At 41.5% G+C, this 22834-nt stretch overlaps 1 protein-coding gene across 5 annotated transcripts in view; it reads right to left on the bottom strand.

Annotated features, from left to right (window-relative positions):
- The window catches only part of CHD7 (chromodomain helicase DNA binding protein 7), a 129289-nt gene that overhangs the window by 66856 nt on the left and 39599 nt on the right, over positions 1-22834 (bottom strand). For 4 of the 5 annotated variants that reach the window (XM_068671946.1, XM_068671945.1, XM_068671943.1 and 1 more), the window contains one exon: positions 19298-21155. In XM_068671946.1, the coding sequence (XP_068528047.1) occupies positions 19298-20980 (1683 nt within the window). In that variant the 5' untranslated portion in view covers positions 20981-21155. Of the gene's footprint in view, positions 1-12700; positions 12737-19297; positions 21156-22834 lie in introns of those variants that run through there. The other variant, XM_068671948.1, reaches the window with a different exon arrangement.

Here is a 22834-nt window from a genome sequence, read left to right as displayed (position 1 = left end):
CACCAGCACAAGAGGTTCTGGCCTGCTGCTTTTTTTCCTTACCCCTTCTAATCCCCCAGAAAAGGGAAACTTACAGGAAAACCTATTTAACAGGCTATATACGTAAATTATGAATTATGCATGTAAGGTAATAATATGTACCATATTTATTTCCATAAGATAGAAATATGTATATATAAATGTATCAATAGAATCAGAGAATTATTAAGGTTGGAAAAGACTTCCAAGATCATCTGGTCCAACCATCCCCCTTCCACCAATGTCACCACTAAACCCTGTCCCCAAGCACCACATCCAAGCTTTCCTTCAACACCCTCAGGGACGGTGACTCCACCACCTCCCTGGGTGACCCTTTCCAATGCCTGACTGCTCTTTCTGAGAAGAAATGCCTCCTCATTTCCAATCTGAGAGGCACATACAAGGTGTATAGATAATACATATATGAAGTGCATATATAAATTTAAAAGCTGTGTCTTCTTTGATTTGCAAAATCTCTGATAAACTGAAGGGTTTTGTTTTGTTTTTTCCCCAGCATGCCAAAAGTCTTCACACTCAGCCAACCTTTTCACTCTAGCCAACCTCAGGGGATGACCAGGTCTTGGGAGGCAGGTGGGGGGTTCCCCTGCCCACCACACCTTCTCTCCTGGAAATGAATGAGGGCAGCAGCTGAGTGGTTGTTGATACAACTGTTGCTGACACGTTCGTAAAGTAATAAAATACAGCAACCATGAGCAAAATGGTTTCAAATATGTTTTTAGAAAATTACACGTTGTGTTTGTCCCAATACATTAGTAAGACTTTAGTTCAGATATAAGACGTCTGTCACTTTCCTAGTCCCTCTCTTACGTAGGAAAGCCAAAGCCCAACATTTTTGTTTTAGAGTTAATTTAAGCCCCACCATCAGATTCTAGACATGTGAAACATGCATTTTTAAGAAGCCTGCACATATCAAAAATGTAACAATCATCACTTTGACAAAATCCGTAGAGAACTTTTAACGAGAAGTTCATAAGAGGTTGCAGGTAGAAGTGATGAAAAAAAAGAACAAGTTTTCCCCAAAGGCGTAAATATTTGTCATGTTATAGTAGCCCTAGAAAAAGAAAACGTCCTTAGGTGCTTAAGAGCCTACCAGACACAACAAAGGACTCAAACATGAGTTTTATTGCTGTACATAAAAAGGAAGTCCCACTTAAGTGCCACCATACTTCCACAATACCATCCATAACTGTTTTCATTAAATAATAAAGCATCTTCCTTTATGGAATTCTTCCACTATTTGCAGCAAGATTTTTCAGTTTTGCCAGGATGTCTTGCAGATAGGGCTTACTAACTTAAGGAAAGTGATCTTAAAGCATTAAAAGAAACCACACACGCTACAATTTGGTTTCAGTTTGGGGCTGAAAAACTTCTGGTTCATCAATATTTCATTTGGATGACTTGCAACAGACCCCACTAGACAGATAATAAAATACCCCTTTTCTTCCCCTTGCCATTGCCCCCTTCCCCAAGGGGGAGGTGCACTTTATCCACAACCAAAAGACAAAATCTTCTTGATTCATTGTTGAGCTAATGCGATTTTTATTTTATTTTTTTATATACTACAACTCGTACTCAAGGCTTTTGTGTTATGAATTTAGAAATAACAACAAACAAATAAAACCCCACAGAATTCTCCAACCCCACGGACCTCTGATACATTACAGTACAGACGGCATCACCAAGGCAATGAAGTTAAAACACTTTTTCCTCTTGATTTTCATCTTCTCGTTTGCTGACTTGTTTTGATGAGAAGGTTCTGATCTCAGAATTTCCCAAAAAAGGCCATATTTGGTAAATGTTCTCTGATATATGATGATATCCACAGTAACTCAATCATCCTGTCTGTAGTGTTTATGTCTACTCCAAATTTCAAGATGTTTTACTTGCTGCTATTCCAATCTCACAGCACATGTGAGCGTGCTTACTAGAAGGAGATTCTCTGTTTAAAATGATCTAAAAGCTAACATTTTGTTTTGATGTTCAAAATGCCATTTCCTTAGTGACAAAGAAGTTTCACCTCAGAAGAGAAAAAGAAAATCCCCAAACCCACTAGCACTTTTATTTCTATTAGTTGTTTTTTCGTAAGTTGGAGTAACTTTTCTAACCCGCTTATCTAGCATCAAACTACTCTTCTCCAGCAGAAATTCAGAAGGTTTCTCCAGACATTAGCCAAGTGAATCACCCTGCAAGTGAAGTAGTAAACACGCACTGCTGTCTTGAATAAAGAATAAAATACTCCACTGTAACCCTAGGAAAAACTATTACGAATTATAAACATCCTTTAAATTTCTAAATTGCAGTCTAAATTATTATTTCAAATCCTTGAAAACCAAGAACTCCCCTAGTTCACGTCACTTATGAAACAAGTTCTACTTCCCAGCACTTTTTACAGCAGTATCTCAAACGCACAGACCAGCTCCTCCCTAGTTACTTCTAGAATTGCTGCCTTGTTGAACGCACAGGGTGGATGTGACTCTTAGATTAAATCAGATCTGAATGACTAAGATAATATCCTAAAGAGAAGACTCATGTTACCTTGAAAACTTACGTACAGACTGCAAGGAGATGGTTTGTGCTCAGAGCAGTGAACATCAGGAAAGCTAATTTTCTGTCCATTTTTTCCAGCAGCCTCAACTCACCATGGCACTTTTCTATTTTTTTTTCCCCACACTTTTTTTTGTTGTTGCTTTGTTTTGTACATTGACATACAGATTTCCTTCTAAACATAGATCTCCAGCAAAGAACCTGCCATGGACCCTCTTCTTGAGAAGTACTCACCAGTCATGACTGCAAGCATCTCCTTGGATAACTACCGGCTTCAGCTTTAAGGCAACACAGCCTGGCGTAACATACACTAAGAAGCCCCAAATCCCACGTCTATCACTCTTTCGCCTGAGGCAACTCCCTGTCCGTCTGTCTTGGCTTCCTCATATGTAAAACGCAGAAAACATATTGCAGGAGAGTTTGGAAGATGAATGCACTAGTGGTTGTTGAGGTTTTTCCGTATTTGGATTAAAATTACCGTTTTAAAAGCTCATTTAGCGATTAATTCTTTACCAAGACATTAAAAGAGACAGTGTTTGTAGGAAGAGTCTGCCTGCTTCATGAGATACAGTGATATTCACAATAAAGTTGGCTGGATAATAAATAAATTATCAGGCAATCGCACAGGTAATTGAAGGAAATGAATGAAACAGCTACTTCTATATTATATCTTATATTTTCTGCAGGTGGAAGAAAGGGAACAGAGAACGTGGCTGCGTACACGTATTGCACCCTGCCTCACAGGCACCAGGACAGCATCACCAATTCTGACCTTTCCTAGCTCCCATTCTGTAAATGCAATCAGCTAAAATACGTATATTAAATTACATTCACATTTTCTACAGCTTACTTCGTTGTTTTGCAATACTTACTTCCAGCAGACACTTAAAGCATATGCAAACAAAACAACCAAAGACTTCTTGCTAACTGTACATACCAACAAAGTATCACACATTAAGTATGTGGGAAGACAACAAAACGAGAGTTAAAAGCTACCTTTTTTTTCATAATACATATATATGTATGTATGTACACAAACATTTAAATTTCACTGTGTTCTTTAAATTTCCTCTCCTGATTTCAGACCCCCTTCCTAAAACTACTGTTGTTTCCATTTTCACTTCCCAAAACATCCAAAAAAGAACAGGAAAATTCAGCTGAATGATGGGGGTTCCTCCTGGTTACATACTCAATAATTTATGTTTGGAAAACATACATTTCATCCTGACACATAAAACTTACCCAGTCCTCCAGTTAAAAAAGTTCTAAGGAGATAAACCAAGACATGATGGAAAGGCAGATCTTTCTTCTCCTGTCTCTAAATAGAAAAAAGCCTTCAAACATAGTGACTTGCGAAATGGCTTTCGTACATTTAATTTTAGACATACTCCTAAAAATGAAGGAAAAGCAGTAATTAAGCAGTAATTCTAGAAAAGCCTCTCTGATATCAAAAAATCTAACCAACCTTCAACACCTGCAGTTGATCAACTCACAGAAATCCGAGGGCAAAAGGTACAATATATCTTCAGCAGCGATGCATTTTACACCAACGGTACCCATTTTATGAGAGAAAAGCTACTAAAGATTTAATGGTGCCAATTAAAAAAGCCAAGAGTTTGAATGGCTCGATGGCTGAGTCACAGACCTTTTGCCTATAATAGGTTCCATTATAGCCCTGAGCTCAAGCTGTGGGAAGAGGATTGCAGATGAGTAAGAGGAATTTGTATTTTTAAATGTTATTGCAAAGGAAGGTGTCCTTTAAGCATTACGCAGTTGTGACTCCAGCAGCAGTACAGCAGCTTGCACTTACCCAGATTCCTAATTTTAAATGAGATGTTCAGAAATGTGTGGACACCTCACAACTGCAAAACACTTCGACAAAAATTAAGCCCATCACTGTAAAGCCCTCCCCATTTCAAACTTGAAATGCTTCAGTATTTCCAATTTTTGTTATCAGCCCTGATTTTTGGTGTTCATTTATGTTTACAGAAAACAAGGTAAGGTGGCATAGCTGAAGACTAAAGAAATTTGTACCTAACCACAGGATGTCTATAAACTACCGCTGTGATGGAACAGTGAGGAGGAGAAAATTAAATGTTAAAGTGCATCTCAAGATGACTCCCACTGAACCCAGAGAAGTATTTGTGCAATAGCACAATTCTGTATACAAGTCTGATCACACGCATCAACAACAATTAGACTTCAAACAGATACAGGTACAGATTATCCTGAAGGAGAAGGCTAGAGGGAATTTAACTTACTTTAGCCAGATTGCTATTTAAGAAAACATCAGCAGGTCCTAGTAGAGGAAAGAAAGAGAACTGAGATGAAAGGTAAAATTGGCACAAGAACAAATTGGGTATAAAACGAGTGACTAATAAATTTAGGATACAAAGTCTGATGCATGTTCCAACAATCAGACTAATCAGATTTGGGTCACGATTTCAAAAAGGAGTACTGAGAGCAAAAGCCAAGTGCTCTTTAAATTGAAGTTTGATAAGGTTATGAAAAGTACTTCATAAGATGCTACATGTGACAGCTGGAGGCACAACTCAATGGCCAGACAATCTTCACAAGTACTTTGCTCCTAAGGACTACTGACAGTCAAAAATCAACAGCAAGACCTTGTTTAGATTTAAAAATTACATTTATTTTAACAAATGTAATTTGGAATATGGCAAATACTGGGCATTCTAGTTTAGAAATTCGTTAAATATGCTTAGAGCACCAATTTAAGGTTAATATTCATGGGGAACTAAATATTAAGCAAACCAGTACGGTGGGTAAGCCAAGTTTTTTCGTCATGTAAGTTTTACACTTCCAAACCTGAAAAAAAGGGCTGATTGCCTCTAATTAGACTACCTGATTCAGTCTGAAAAAAAAAAATAATAATCTATTGCCTCTTTTATAAGCCTTACCTTGCTCACACCATTAAGGTCTCAAAGCTATAAATAGGGCTACTCAAATACCATATGGAAAACCCCTGTGATTTCAGACATTTATATTTATTACATCTTTCTTTGACTAGTAAATGCTTTTGTTCATACCACAGCTATCCTAGAAAGGGTTACTTTTAAAATAATGATGCCACAGTTCCAGTGTCCGTGTGCAATGGCTTTTCTATTCCTTATTTGCATAACTTTCCCCAAACAATGCAGAAGTCATTTTTTTATTTTTAGATGCTCTAGATGATAAAGGTTTGCGAAAAGTAGAAGTAAGCAATGTATGAAATTGCTGGTCATCAGTTTCTGATTTACACAGTTATAATATTTTAATATGAGGGATACACTTTTAAGGAGTGGGTTGGTGTAGGAGATGCTGGTATCCAACTGCTGCGTGTCTTAATTTGTGCCAGGAATATAACCAGAAAGGCTTCAGGGAGAATTTCATTGCTTTCTTTCTCATGTTCTGCTGGCAACCTTGTTCCTCCTCAAGAGCTTCCTACACACAATGTCCCTAGCACAGGAGAGGTGAATCAATGAGCATAAAAGGCGGTAGGAACAAATTCTTCCTTTAAAATTGCCTTCCATAGAAACTACTCCAGAGCTCCCAGATGGAAGCCCTGGACCTGCTTTGACGGCTCTCCAGACCAGTTAATTTACTATCTAAGCCCCGCTCCCATCCCCACCCAGGGAGGCAATTAGATGGTTCACAGGAGTGCTTTGTTTTGGGCTAAGTCCGTACAAGTCTGTGTAAAGACACTTGGAAGAGATGGAGAAAAGCAAGAGTTTCATCACTTGCACCTACCAGCAGGCACATGAGAACCAAGCAGGTAACGACAGAGCGAGAGAAAGTCATACTTCAGCTACTCACAGTCCAGCTTGTAATGTATATTTTTTCCCCACAACTTTTTCTTTGCTTAAGTCACAAATACAAGCATGTACTGCTTCAGCTTTCACAACTCCGAGAGAAAGTGTCCGTGAGCTAAAAGGACAACATGCTGATTGAGATTTCAGCAACTCCTTGTTAGTGATGTTCCAGACCAGGAACTGAAGTAAGGTGGATAGTTTCATGTGCAATGACAATATACCCTTTGTGTATCAGCCCCTACAATTCCACACAAGGATCTTTGACTACTCAATTTAGACGCACTAAAAGTCCTTCAAAAGCAGAAGGTTATGTTCTGAAGCTTTGCGTTTTGGACACGTGAAGAGACAAAGCAGATTGTCGGACCATCTCTGCGGCCCTGTCGCCTGCTGAAGGCCATACAGGGAGGTGTAGGCAGAACAGACAACCTGGCACCCCAGCGTGGGTGCCAGCACCGAGGCTGGAGCAGCGTTACCTCCTGCCTGCCATCAGGGCTCCCCTTGGAGCCCAACCCACAGAGTGGTGGCAGCTGGGGGCGGAAGAGGGCGGAGGTTTGTGGCCGCCTGCGTAACCCCAGGCGTGCCCCCAGCAGCATGTTTCCACCCTGGGGAATGGAAACAGCGAGAGAGGGCTCGGCTCGCCTGCCCCGCCAGCACATCCCCGCTCCCTCCAATTGCTCACACATACCCCAGTGGAAGAAGTTAGCAGACGCAGCGGGGACGCATTGCAGGCTAAAGGCATCTTTTCTGGATGGCTTGCTGACACTAACCTGCCGGCAATTCAGGGAATGGTGGTGGCTTCACACCGTCACTTCCCACTACAAGATTTCCAGCTTCACAGAAAGGCTCAGCGATGCCTGCTTCCCTCGAAACCCAAAGGCAAATACAACATTTCTCACATCTTTCCACACCCTCTCCAAAGAGGACAGGGGCAACCCACTGCTTCCAGGTGGACTGGGAAGGCGACGCCTCTATCAGCCAGCACCACATCCACCTCCACAGCTTCCTCCATGCTACATCTTGCTTTACACTGAGCTCTAACCCCTCTCGTTTCAGACACCAGCCTAACCAGACTCAGCCTGAAGTGAGGTTTACGCTACGGCATCCAACTCTCTGCTAGAAGTTTTTTGATGTGTGCTTTATTTTTTGTTGTTGTAAGCCTGTAGAGCAGCAGTGTAACAAACCTCCCCTACAAATGTTGTTGTTTAGTGTATAACCTGCCTGGCTTCATCACCTTTCCCAGGTCCACGGGGGACTGGAGGTACGCAGGCCACGGGATGGGACCACCGCCTCAAAGAGACCTTAATGGATGCACGTGAGACACAAAGCCCAAAGAGATCAGCAGTAATCAATTCTATTTTTCTCTTGAGGTGGGGAGATAGCAGCTCCCCGAATGGCCTTGCCATCGCAGTATTTTATTAACTTCAGCATGACAAAGTGGGCTTGAAATCACAGACTTGTTAAAAATCCTTTGATGTTATATATGCTGCCCAAGATCCATTTATGTCAAAGAGCCCAAGATACTCCTCAAGCTCTCGCTCTTTAGTCACAGCAACAAATAAAGAAAGCCTTTGAATACGTTACCTAATATGCATATTATGACATGTCATAGCCAGGCCTTTTCCCAGCTCCTGTAGTAATTGAACTAAACCAACAATTAAATCAGAAAATGTCATTAGGACTAAACTCACCCCCCTGCCTTTAAAAAAAAAAAAAAACCACCAAACCACTCTTCCTTTTCTGTGGACAAACACCTCATTTAGAGGTACCAATTGAGATAACTCTTAATTATAGCGTCTAAATCATATTTTAGTTATCCAGCCAGTCTGATTAACATTGTTCTATGAAACATTAAGCACCTTATCTTTAGTAAAGGACCACCTAATGAGCTCCAGCTGTTCTTTACCAAACCTATAATAAAATGTAAAAATCCCTATATGTAGCGGGTCTCAAAGCCGATGTGCCTACAGCAATATCAGGTTTTAATTTTGTTTTATATATTATAACTAGAGGTGTGTCTAAAGCGACCCATTACAGCCTGCCCCTCACCACCACCAGAAGTGAGGCGCAGCGAGGAGCAGAGATCCCTGCTTTTAGGATTGAGCCCAGTAGGGTTACTCTCTGCAAGCTGCCTCAGCCACATATTGATTACACCCCTGCTCCCAACCACGCAACCTTTGCCATTCAGCAGCATGAACTAGCAGCAGAAATAGCTAATGGTAAGCTGAGCTTTAGTCTGCAGTTTGTGGCTGTTGTGACAGTTTGTGGCTGCTACCGCGCGTCTCCTCCTCCATTATCCTATCCAGATGCATACTGCTGACAAAGTGCAGGCAAGCGAAGCATTTCTGTGTTAGGCGACACAGAGGAGTTCTTGATCTGTCTTGATCTGCGTGGCACTGGATATTCGAGCAGGGAATTTCAGGAACTGCCCTGCAGCCCCTTAGCACTGCTACAGAGCACCTTACAAACACCCAGGAGCATGAACGTGCACAGGAATATTAGCAATACAACCATGAAAGAAACGGTTAACAAGCAAGCTGTGTCAAATAGCAAAAACTCCTCAAATCCCAGTACAATGCCTTAGTTACAGAATTATCTGTTTTCCAACAAGTTTTCTTGAAATATTCCAAGGGAGGATAGCAGAGAGAAAGACTTAAGAACTAAGTAGTCTTCCAATATTATCTGTATTTCCACAAGTGACAATCCCTGTCCCCATAAACATTTACAATATTCCATTAATAAACTGGGATATAAATAACAACTATAAAGCTCAAAGTCCTAGCATAGTTTCAATGACTACTGTGCTTCATGTATGGTTGCGTATGTAACTGGAGAGGTCACCTTTTTACAGCAAGTATTGCTTTAAATTCAAACATGCACTGTATGTTATAAGCCTCTCACTATATTTAGCAACAATTGGCTGGTACAGAAAGATTTATTCCAAAAATAAAATAAAGCACTTCATATCATTCGGTGCTCACATGTAAGGAAAATTACGGCATTATCACAGTTATCAGAGTCTTGCAGGGCCAAAAAAGATAGGAAGTACCAGAATGCAAGTGGATGGAGGGCCATCTGGAGAGGGAGAGAGACGTAAAAGGAGAGTGGAAAAAACGAAGTTCATATTGACAGCTAGATTTTAGGAAGTTAGTTATGAAGCTTATTGCAAATTCACTCTCCTTCTTTTCTTAAAAGAACACTAAATTCAAAATCTACAGAACCATTAACTTCTTAATTACTACAGTCATTACATTCTTTTGGTTATGTGGGTTATATAAGACATAATAAAACTATTTAAGAACGATTGAAATCGACTAATACTTTTCTAATTTAACTGATACGACTGATTAAATTATTCAGCCCATTTTACAAAAAAGGGTCTTTTGTAAGTGGGCATACATCGCTTTTGGAAACTCTTGTACTATATGTGAAAATTTCTCCTCTGATGAAAACAAGTTTATATTTAACAAAATAGAAAAAAGGGAACAAATAAATTTAATTCAGTGTTTGGTTTTCCCTGAAACACTTTAGCATGTTCCCTGAAACAATATGGCAAAGATAGATTTTGTGTTGTATACTGAAACACTTGCAGTTGTCCAAAACCAAGAGGTTCACAGCATTCCACAGAAACTTGCCGCACTCCAGAAGTTAACAGTTCTCAATGTTTCCTTTCTACGATGTCAACCCACACAATGTGAACCCACTCCCAGAAGTTCTTAAATTGTATGCTTGTTCAGGATAAGCCAAGAGCTGCTGTCTCCTAAGCTTGGCTAATGAAAATTAAATATAACAAAGCTGAAGAAGCAGAGGAAACAGACCCTAGGTACCGATTCAGGGATGCACAGGTAATGGAGCAACAGAAGCAAGAAACCAATTCCTTGCAACAGTGGAAGCTCAGAGAGATCCGCTTGCTTCCCATTTTTCTCCACATCTTGTTTATCTTCTCTGCTCCTAGGTTAACCTCTATGATTGCTGGATTCCTGGACAAGAGGCACTGACATTTTGTTGCACGAATTTGATTCCAGCTTCTTCTTAAAGGTGGAAATCTCACTCCTCCCCAGCATATTTCTTCCACAGGTTATTCTGCTAGGTTAGTGAATTGAAAACTGTGTGTATTTGTGTACATCTTTTTACTTACTGTTATTTTTTCCTCTTCTGGCTCTCATTTCTGCCAGGTTAGTGAGAGAGTCAGCTCTGAGGAGACTAAACAACAGTCTGAGCAGTGGGGAGTGGGATTCCCTGCTCCGAGCTGTTACACTGGCTGGCCCTGTCCTCTTGAGCTGCACTCAAGCAAGAGCAATACTGGTAGGAGCTACAAGAAAAGCAGGGAGACGACACGTTTTCAAGTACTGGATGTCTGAGCAAGAATCTGAATCAGGAGTTTTTAAAAAAAAAATGCAGAAAGAGTGCTGATTCAATGGTTTGTAAATCAATCCTCTACTCAGACATTAAGCCATCCTATCTATCAGTTATGTATCTTCATAAAGAAGACTTTAAAATTAATGCAAGTTTTACTTCTAAGTTTTATTGCTTTTAAATAATTCTTTATGTCAAAGGAAAAAAAAAAGCAATACATTCATGCTCAAGAAAAAATAATTCGTGGATATTGGAGGCATCGTCCCTCATTTTCAACACATGCAACACACATCTAACAAAACTGTTCTAAGCTCTCTTTGCTGAAAAGATGATGTTCTTTTGTGTCTTCAGTAAGAAAACACCTGCAAATATCTCAACTGGAAGAGGAAATAAGTCCTTCTGTTCTAAAGGGGAAAAAAAATAAAAAGAAAAAAGAAAAAAAGGAAAACACACGTCTGAAATTAAATCACATTTGTGCGAAAAAGGGAACAAAAGGTGAGAGTTTAAAAAAAAAATGGGAGAAGTTGGAATTTGACCATCTCTCTAATTCAATAAAACAGGACAAAACTTTGGCTTCTAATGGAGATTTTAACTTATCAAAACTTGAGGGAAGACTCCAGGGCTGGTAACTGAGGGCAAGTTCTACAGAGTCTTGAGCTCGTGTAAGGGTATTAAAGGATCTTTGATCCTCAGAAGAGGAGACTGTCCCCGTCTTCCCCACCAAGCATTCCTATTCCCACACCACCACCTGGGTGATCCTGAGGTCACACCATGAACAGATGCTGGGACGTGACCTAGACAGAAGCAAACCGGCCAGAGAAGTATCCTTAACAGCACAAGGGTTCACCCAACAATAGCATGTGCAAAGGAAGGGTTAGTATACTGCATCCCAGACTTCATCTAGCTAAATTTGCATAGATTTTATTTTTTTTCCCCCAGCACTGACTAGGCATTTTGAGAGTCATACAGCTTCAGCTGCTTGAAAAGAGTGGTGGTGCAGAAGACAGCACCTGGTCTAGCACCGGTACAGCCCAGCTGCTCTCCAGTTCTCCCTCTCCAGCCCCCACACGCCTCAGGTTGCAGGCTGAATGCTCCAGTTTCCAGTTTCCAAGCTGCTCGCACTGGCAAGGAGGTGCAGCCCGAGCGGCGTGCAGGGCACTAAGGGGCACCAGCGGGCCAAATGGCTACCGCTCGCTAGGGCTCGGAGGCAGGTGACTCGAGCAGCTAGCACGGCAGTGACTCCCTGAACTTCTCTATCCCCTTTTTAACCCTGGCTGTTGGCCATTTCCTCTCTGTTCCTCCTCCTCGGCGCTGCTCCATCAGGTCAGCTGCGTTTCGCTCCCCCCTCCCCAAGGGCCGCTTCCTGCCCACGTTTCCTACTCTGCTCCCGAGAATCGGCCTCACCGTCCTTCAACCCCTCCCCGCGAGCCTGAGAATTAGTCAGAAGAAAGACTTGCACGCAGAGATACTTTAATCACTGGAGGGGAAAAAAAAAAAAAAAAGCAAGGGTGTTTCCCCTCTCTCCTGAGCTACTCAACTTTAGAACTGGTGACAAAAAAAAGGCATCAAATATTTATACATCGCATTTCTGAAGAAAAACCCAAAACTTTGTTCCCCAAATCCATTAGCACCTATAAAATATACCCCCATGCTACTAAAGGAACGGACATCCAGAAAAGAAATCTCTCAAAGAGCAGGGAGGAATGGAGTAGAAGAAATAGAAAAGTAATGGAACAGAAGGTACAAATACATCGTATTTGGTGTAATTCTGATACGTTGTTCAGGTGAGACGATCCCTTTTTTTTAAAGTACCAATCCAATACATTAGCTTCATAGCTGACTAAATTATCATTTCTTTCACTATACTTCAATTTTGAACTTTCAAAAGTCAGCAGCACTGGCACCACTGAACTGAAGGAGGAAATACCCTTTGCAGACAAAGTTAAAAAGCAAACCTCAAAGCCATGGTGCTCCATCAGGGTGGAAGCTGGTTCATTTTCTGTCCTCAGAGGAAAGAAAGAGGAGGACGCTTACGCAAGTTTGTAACACCCACATTCACGGTACAAGCAAGGGCTGATAAGTTTAAAACCAATGGATGCCTCAAATTCCACATGCAAGAGTAGGATGGAAGACCAGGAGGAAGATCCATAACAAAAGACAGGAATTTATTAATTCAGTTGTAACCTGTTCGTTACTAAGGCTGTTGATGTAATTAAAGGAAGATAATAAAAGAAAGAAAAAAAGCAAGTCCAGTGTTTCTCCTTTCATTTGCTCCAATTTTCAGCCCTCACAGTTACGTGGGCTGCTGATGATACAGACATCAGGGTTTGCAATACCAGTATCAGCTTTCAGTCATGAAAAAAGCTTCCCCAAAACAACAGATTTAAATTTGCTCAGATAAATACAAAACATGAGAATGTGTTCAGTCATGGAAAAATAAGATGATTGCCAAATCCCACCAGCAGATCAAGACACTATACCGAAGTACGGAACAGCAGCGTCAGTTAAAAATATTTCTAGCTGGGCGATTCCTCAGATAATTCAAATGATTTCAAGAAAATACATTCAGGCCACCAACATATCATAGGAACTTTCCACATAGTCATGTTGAAGAACAAGTCTGGTAACTCTTAAGCCTCCAAAATTGGTATGCTGATGCAGACTTGTATTTTTATGCTAATGCTGCAAACTGACTTTACCCAAAACTCCAGAGCAGATAATTTAATGACACGAATTATTTTCATTGCAGTCAAATCACGGCACCCGAGGGAAGAGCTATTCTTGAAATTGCTTGTACCTCCTTAATACTTAAAAAGACCATAGTAAAACTACCTCAAAACTACAAATCTTTGGCCCAAAGGCCTACTCACTCCAGAATCACTCTAACCTCTTATTTACAAAAGTACACACAGCCTTCTCAAAGCTGAGGAGCAAATAAGACTTTAGGTCTCTTAATGTCAATTACTAGACTGGAATGTACCTAAGGAGTTTCATAACATGAATGTTTGTGTCTTGACAAAAGTATTTGATATCAGTTACTATATCCTTAGAGAGACCTGGATGTGAACTAGCTCACAGCAGAACCTGAACCTTCTCAGATTTTCATTCATCATTTGTCACAACTTCTGACCTGGCCTAAATTTTTTACATATATTTTTATATGTGCATGTGCATTTATAGTTTGCATGGTCATATGATCATACATATATATGTATGCATATTTCTCTACATGTAAATAACACACAACTGTAATCAATCAAGGCTGAACATTAGTGTTTTATTTGTTCCGTGCAGCCTAGCACCCTCACCAATCTTGCCAACACACATCATTTTGCTGGTTGACAAACAGTTGAAGAACAAAACTAGAATTTCCAGGGCAGCCATGTGACTTTGCTGAACGTGCAGCACATGCAGTACCCCAAGAGACCAGCTAGCAGTTAATGTGAAAGAGCCTCTGAATCAAACAAAGAAGTATCCTACAGTGTTTAGAAATTATATATATTTTTTGAGTTGTTCTACTTACTTACAGGAAAATGGTCAAGAATCTAAATACTCAACAGATGAGTCACGTGTTTTCTGTAACAGTGGGTTGTTGCTTACGAATATTCATTTATAGGAACAATCCTAACCATTTGATGTTATAACATTTTTTACTAAATAAAGTTCCAGTACACACACTGAAAGGTAATTGGTTGTGAAAAGACAGGAAGGAGATGAGGCAGCTGCCTCTTCCTACTATTCCCAAGCATTAAAAATATTTAAGTACCCAGGAGAAAGTCAACTTGACTTGAGCGTGCCAGCAGTACCAACTTAACACGGACTCTGCAGGGTTAGAATTCACTTTGAAACAGCTAAGCTGAAAACAGTTTGCATTAACACCCCTCTCCATTGTGGTATATTCGAGTATAAATTATGCTGAGGCAGCAACGTTTGAAGGTTTAAATTCAGAAAGGTCCTGTCACAGGGATGACTCTGCTGGTGACTCAGCTGGACTTTCCCTGCCTCTTCCCCTACAATGAAAGGCAGGAAATTTCAAAAGAGTGCATTCACGCCAAAGAGAGCCAAGAGTTACCACGCAAAGCAAAGTCACATGCCCACAGGTAAACAAGACGGAAGAAAAAAAATCTGGTAGCGAACTGCTAGCACAAAACAAAGACCTCCTCCAAAAGAGGTCGGGCACCTCAACCCAATATATTTCAGCACTGCCAGAGCTGCTGTAGAGTTCTACCATTTAATCTAGCATGGAGGCCATTAACCATAACCATTTGTCATTTAAGTGTTCCCATATTTGACTACAAATAATGTACATCGCTTCATGTTTGTGGAACATGGTTAATGAATAGGACTCGAAACTCCAGCCCACACAGGAGCCAGCAGCTACTGTAAATAAAAAGTTCTGTAGAACAACACACCCAGGATAGTTTATTCTTGGCAGAGAAAACTCTTACACTCAATTACTATCAAAATGTAAGAGAAACTGCATGGCATCAGACCCCCAAAGACCTATCTAACCTGATATCCCACCTCTGATAAAGTCTGGGCAAGAGTATGAGAAGTAAACATGTACACAGTAGATGCATCCCGATAACGAACTCTCAGCCACTTGTTATTTGTGGCACAGATCTGATGAGGCAAATGTGGTGCCTTCTTGTTTATCCAACACTGGTGCATTTTTCTGTACATCTCAGAGATCAGCATCTTAATGTGGTGTTCTGCACTCACCACCTGATAATTTGCTGAATGCCCTAAAACTATTTGGGAGACAAAACCAGGAGACAAACAACATTTGTTTCATATTCACCATTTCCATGTACCCATGTCACTCAGAACTTTACAGAGTTTTGGCTGTGTCTTCCCTTCTCCCCTTTAACCATTCCTCTCCATCCTTTTTTTATGTGCTATTATATTTTCTGAGGCCTGAGGAAGGACCAAAAACTACACAGCACTTGCCACGTAGGCATACCATGCATATAGGTATGACCACGACAGCAGTTTTTGCTTTGCTCTCTACTACTTCCACAGCAATTCCTACCATTTTACTCCCGTGACTGTCATAGCGTGTCTCAGACAGCCATCCAACACCAAGATCCTGTTCCTAAACAGAGATTTTTGTTTGCCATTCCATTGCCCAGGCACCATGCCTTGATCTATACAGCTTACAGCCAAAGGGTTGACGTTCCTATTGCATTTCTAGCCATTTAGAAATATAGTAGCTTCACTGCTGTAGGCTCTTCCTCAGTTCTGCACTTGGCACTCAGCTTTATTTGACTACGTTAACAACAGTGAACTTTGTCATCTGACTTTCCACTCTTTTCCACAACATTTATGAATATTTTGGAGAGCACAAGCTTGTAAGCCCAACACAGATGCCTACTCCGCTGTGAAAACAAACAAGCTACTCCCACCCTCTGCTTTGTACCTTGGCCAACCATCCTGCCACCTCAGAACCTGTCTCCCCACGGCCACTGAACTCTTCCAACAGCCTTTACCGAGGAACGTTTCCAAAACAGGGCTTGAAAATCAAACACACCAACTGCACATCCCAATGCTATGCTGGTGTGTATAATAGCTGTAAAATTCAACTGAAGTCAGCAAGTCACTGCTAACAAGCTCCTAGCTTTCATAACCATATCTAGCTTTCATCTGTTAATCCAGCCCAGATGAACTGTCAATCACCAGCTGTACCTCCCAGCCAAAATAATTAGCAATTTTGTACACAAAAAGTAAAGAACCCTAGAATCGACACAGCAATTTCTTTTGAGTTAAAAGCAAAAGAATTTCACTTTCCTTCCAACATATCTAAAAACAAAACAGTAATTTGGTTAACCACAAGTATTACAGCCTTCCCATGATAAGGCTAGCTTCAAATCACTGAAAAATAATTGCTAAGATGGCTTCTGTTGATTTAAAAGTACATAGTGATTTTCATTTCACCAACTGCATTCATTTGTTGATTCATTTTATACAAATAAAAACAAACCAGCCATTTAAATAACTGTTGCTCAGCGAACAGTCTTCTGCCAACTGACATGAAGGCAAAACCACGACAGAGGCAGGATAGCTGCAAATTCTGCATTCAAGCTCAAGAGCAGGGTTTTCACACATCTGCATTTTTCCCCAGGGGGTGAGGAGGAGCCGAGTTTTCATTGACTCGAACAATTTATATTTGATCCAAACAGTTTTCCAGGGGGAAATGAGTGCCTGTCAAGTGTTTCATTACTACAGTCAGGTCTCAAACTAATTACTTAATGGGAAGGTATGTTAGCAATAACTTTTACCAAATAAAAACTTAACAGAAGTAGGCTAACAGAAGTTACTTGGCTAGCTACATCTGCTTGAATTACTGATTTTAATCAAATAACTTGAGTTATCATGTGGTTTTCCTCTAATTATTTAGTTTCAGCACTTACCTTTGTTCAAGTTATTCATGTGCTGTTCAAAACTTTGTAATAGGCTGCACAGCTCGTTTAAGAGTTGAGCTGTCTGCATTTTACCTTTTCAGTTAAAGGGAAAGGAACCCAAGAACATTGAAAAAGCCCTTCTATTCTACAAGGAGATGCTGTCCTCCCAAACCATCTGTTGCTGCAAAAAAGAAGTTTACTGGATGATCAGATGAAAACATGGAATTAACTCCGCTGCAGAAGACCACAGCTTTAGAGCTCAGCCTTTGTCACAGTCAATCTCAAGTCTCCCATTCCTACATCCCCACCATCGTTAGCTGCGAAAGGGATCAGCAATGCTGGGTTTTGCTCCTTACAGCTTTATGAGTCTTGTTTTACAATGTCTAGATTTTTTTTTTTCCTGCTAGACGTGTCAGCTCTCATCTTCAGGGTAAAAACAATGTCTCCAGTCTCATACCTCTTTCTGATCTGCAATCTTTTTGTATAGATTTTTCCATGCCATCATATCCGTCAAATTTTCAAAATTTCTGCTTATTCTCTTGTTTGTTTGTATGGTGTTTTTTTGTTTTTTGTTTTTCCATGAAGTTCTCTCCTTTTATGTCCTGCTTAGTCATGCAACCAATAACACAAGAGGCATTGCCAGGAGCCACCCATTCAGCCAGGACCGCACAACCCTACATCCACGCGAGAACAGCAATTTACATTCCCCAAAGCGTGCACCTGGAGGTGGGGGTAGAGGAATGGCCACAATGCGAATAAAATTCCCCCCCCGCCCAATTAAGTGGAGTAAAGGAGAGAAAGATGGTCGTGAAGACACCCTTCCAAGGGCAGAGCTTCCTCTTCCCACCCATGAAGAGTCCGGCCTTCCCCTCACCCCAGCTTAGCCCCTGATCTCCCTTGCAGGGCTTCACCACCCTACGGCATACACCCAGCGCTCCCTCCTCGGAGAATGTGGAAGCCTCTCCCAGCTGCTGAGCTGCTACATCCACCACTCCTTGTCAGCTGCCTCTCCACAGTACATACATCTGATTCCCAGAGCCGCCTCATGCTGTGCGGAGCAGCTAACAGAAGCAGCCGGCAGGCAGCAGCGGAGGGGACTGCCGAGCAGCTGCCTTCCACGCAGTCCTGGGACGCTGGCTAGGACAGCTGTTTTTATGATTTATTGGGCTTATTGTAGCGTCGTATCATTAGGACTGCATTCCAACAATTGTCTCCAAATATTTATGGGCAGAGCTGCTTGGCATTAATTACCGCGGGGCTTTAAAAATAATTAAACCTCCGATATCTTGGCCACCTATTCGTTCGGTACCAAAACCTCTTGAATGATTGACTGACAGAGCCAGAGGCAAGTGGTGGCAAAGCCAAAGATCCCAAAAGGCACCTTTTCAGCTCAGGTTTAACTTACTAACACGTAGTCAAACCTGCTAAGCTACAGAAGGATCAAGATGTTTTAACGTTTCTAGCTTTTAATTGAAAAACAACATGGAAGCAATATATTTTCACTGCAATCCAGCAGATCAGAGACTTGGTAAAATAAAACTTCTATCTTACTTGAGATTTCATTTAAGCCTCAGAAGATTTGATTTTAGACTATGATTCACATCTGCTGTCTTCTGTTGCATAAACCGTTGCCCCATCACTTCCCAACTGCATTACTTAGTGCTGAACAAAGTTTGTCCTGGAATTTTTTCACATATGAAAATTTCAGCTTGAACTTAACAAAACGAAAACAAAGCATTCGTTTAGCATTTAAAGAAAATGCTCAGTTTTGCTAAGACAAACCCATTACAATACACACTTCTTTTTGCAGGTTGCAAATACAAGATGCTAGTTTAAATTACAGTTCTCACACATGCTTTCTATTTTCTCCTCAAAGGAACCAACAAGGAAAAAGAATCAGGTATTCAGTTTTTCCTGGCGCTGGATCATATTTCAGTCTATCCATAAAGTTGCCCTGTAATAATCACTGTAAGAACATTAGCAAGCTATCTGAACCTCATTTTACCTTCAGCTTCCGTGTACCAAGAAAGCCACGTAACCAGTGAAAATCAGGGCAGTCAAGCTCGAACAACTGTTTTGAAAACACAGACCTTGTGTATACTGAAATTATTGCAAATGCATTTCATCTTTTACTCATCGGAAGCAGCTTACCTGAAGGACAGGCACTTTTTGCGGTGTGTTTTGTGGTGACTGGTGAAGCTGTGCCCAAGGCTGATGATGAGGATGTGGTGGTGGTGAAGACTGATGATGTATCCCTGGATGAGGCTGCATGGGAGGACAGGTTGGCATTTGCTGTTGAAAAGACTGCTGTTGACTAGGAAGCTGCTGGCCAGATATTAGTCGCTCTTGTATTGCTTGTGGATCTGCAAGGCCAACACCTGGACAACCGTTTGGTCTCATGTGCCCACCCATCTCCCGTGGTGTTGAAGACATACCCATAAATGGCCGATTCTGTTGCATGTTTCGGGGGCCCATATTCCTTTGTCCAATTCCCATGGCACCAGGGGGCTGGTGTGACGGCTGAGGATGGGGTATATTTGGATAATTGCCAACTTCCATTGGTATTCCAGCGCTACCGGGTCTGACCTGCGGAGGAGGTGTACCTGCTGGATTACTCATTGCTTTCATAGGTGACATGGGAGGTGGAGAGGCATAAGTTCCCTGAGGCTGTGAAGGGTGCATAGTTTGCGTGTTCATTTGGTTAAGTGAGCCACTAGGGTGGATGGGTTGCTGGTGCATTAGTCCTTGACCACTGTTTGATGGAAATCCTACAGCATTTGGGTATCTTGGTACAGACTGATTCATTGGAGTGTTATTTGTAAGGCCTAAATTCTGATTCATCCCTGTATTATTAACTAATCCCTGATTAAGGTTACTGTAAGGATATCGAGAATACTGCCCTGAGTTGTTTATAGTAGGTGAGGGTACCGTCTGGCTCCGAGAACTAAAATTAAGTGTTTGCGGCCGAACAGCACCCTGCTGGGGAGGATTAGGGGAGAATCTGGGACTGTGGGCTACTGATTCTCCATGGAGAGCAGTGGGGGGATGGTGGTGAAATTGCTGGACTGAGTGTCGCAAAGAAGGTGCCATACTGGGATTCTGCTGGGGCACATGAGACAAGTGGCCAGGTCCTGAGGTGGCAATGAAAGGGTTTCCCTGATTGAGGCCTTCCTGGCCTTGAGAAAACTGGTTCATCCTTTGCTGTTGCGGCTGACCGTGCTGCTGCATTGAAAAATCGCCACGAGCCATGTAGTTTCCCATCTGCTGCATGTGCTGAGGGTGGCCCTGCCCAGGGGGTCCGGAGGGTGCCTGAGGCGGCTGCGTCGGTTGCGGCTGGGGCTGCTGCTGCTGCTGGTAGGGTGCTCTGATCTGGTCTGGCACTTGAACCGCCCGCGGCCCCCACATGGAGCCACTGTCTACGAAGGGTTGCCCGTGTCTTTCGTTCTGCATGCTAGGGTAGACTCCCATCTGACCACCGGCACCACTGCCGTGAGGAACCTGAGGAACCGGGGGGTTGTGATACTGCGAATGAGGAGACGCTATACCGTTCCCAGGGGCATTGCTTATCATCCTGTTCGGCTGATCCATCAGGTGCATTTTCTGCTGTTCGTATTGATTATAGTGATCAAAATGGGTCAACTTTGCTTGATTTTGATTTGCGGGGGGGTGATGAAGAGATGACTGTAAAGAGGGAAATCCTTGATCCATGGGCATTTGCTGCCCCATAGGATTCACCGGGTTTTCAGGATATCCACATTCTCCAAGACCTTCCAGCCCTTCGCTGAAAATATTCCCATCTTCTCCAAACAGACTCATCATTCCTGGATCTGCCATCTTTTTTCAGCACACAGCTCCTCGGAGCTACAACTAGAAAGCTAGTCTGTGCTTCACCTCGGTGAGGTGTTTTGTCCTCAAAGCCTTTAATCCTCAACTAATCTCCTTCATGTCATTCCATATTTCCTTAATTCTTTTGGACCACGCAGTGTCAGGCAAAGTCTGGTTACTGCTCCTAGAGGAAGCGGGGGAAGGGAGAGAAAGAAAGGAAAATGTTGAAATAAATAACATCGGGCAATATAAACAAAACACAGTTAACTCTTTTTTAGACAACGGCAGCTAGTTTCAGCCCCCAAAGCACATCTTAAAAATGCATATCACTTTAAGAAGGTTGCGTTAGCTTTATCAGGAGCTTTTTTACGATAGTTAGGAAGCAAGCAAAACACTACCCTTAACCTTAAATTAATCCATTCACTATACTTCCTAGTGTTCCTTTCTTGGGTGGAATAGAACAAAAGAACACAACATGCAGCAGCAGCAGCTGCCACAGCAGGTAGGCAGATGTATGAATATAGCCAAGCAGCCCATCTGCCGAACTAAAGCCCTGAAAACGCTCTAGTTACCAACAGCATGTCCTTAACCTTATTCCCTTGAGCTGCGTAATCAGATGAGCAAGCAGAAGCACCAAGTCCTGCGACAGACTAAAGTTAGTTATACAGACAACAGATTTTTCAAACACGCACAGAGGTGACCCTCTAAAACGTACCAAACTCCAGGACCTAATTCAACATTTAGGGAAATAAATACATTTATTTTCTTAAACACAGAATTTATCTTAATTAAACCAAATTGCAAATTGAAAGACAACATGACTCCTCCTTGTTTAAGCAAAACTATACACTGAATTTGTGTAAGAAAATTAATTTCAAAAGCTTCATTTTATACATGGCAGATATCTGAATCCCCAGCACCATCTCTCTCATGATGATTACAGGGAACACTGCCACTGCAGCTCATTATTCACCTTCAAGCAACCATGCTACTAGCCGTAACTACACTAATTCAGAAGACCACACTGAAGTTTTGTTCTCTTGAAAATTATTCTCCGTACGAGTCACTAAGGAGAACCAGCAATGGCAAAATAATTTAAATATTAAAATAGTCACCCAACAACATATGTACTTGGACTTGGGGGCTGGCAAATTATGTAACGCATGTTAACAGAACAGCTTCAGAGAAGTTCAAGTTTAGCTTTTTGACAGGGAAGCCTAGCATGCTCTGAAATACCTCCCCCTTTCCTCACGACTCAAATGACTTTGTCTTCTTACAACCAAAGCTATTCCAACACTCTCTCCCCTTCTTAAGACCAGAATTTTAAATGCTGTGGTCAAGGAAGCCCATCCACATAGCAAATAAAACCAAAACAACTATTTTTGCATCATTGCCATTATTTAGTATTAACTGTACTTGCAGATACTGACCTGCCCTTCATCAGTGACCACTCAAAACAAGATTTCCAAATTTGTACTTTGACATCGTACATCTCACTGCAGAGGAGGGATGCTTTCAGTCACTTTGGATGCAAAATGCCAGGCCATACTGTTTTAACCAGAGGTAATTTGCCCCAAACAAGTTTTAGGAAGAAAATATCGGCACATTTATTACACTTCTGGTAGCCATTGTCAAGAGGACCTTCTACAGCATGAGGCAGAGGGCGAGAGGAAAAGCACAAGCATTTATCACTCCTCTTAAAATAGCATTTGAATGTCACCTTTAAAACCACACTCTTAAATCTCTTTAGTGCTCAGCTGGGATATTAACACTTATATTTCTAAATCACTTGAGGGTAAATTCCTACAAGCCACCTTCATGTCTCTTAATATCTATTTCTTTTGATTTCATTTCCTTTATTAA

Source organism: Anas acuta, chromosome 2, assembly GCF_963932015.1.
Source record: "Anas acuta chromosome 2, bAnaAcu1.1, whole genome shotgun sequence".
In the NCBI taxonomy this organism is placed as follows: domain Eukaryota; kingdom Metazoa; phylum Chordata; class Aves; order Anseriformes; family Anatidae; genus Anas; species Anas acuta.
This window is presented reverse-complemented; position numbering and strand designations above follow the sequence as displayed.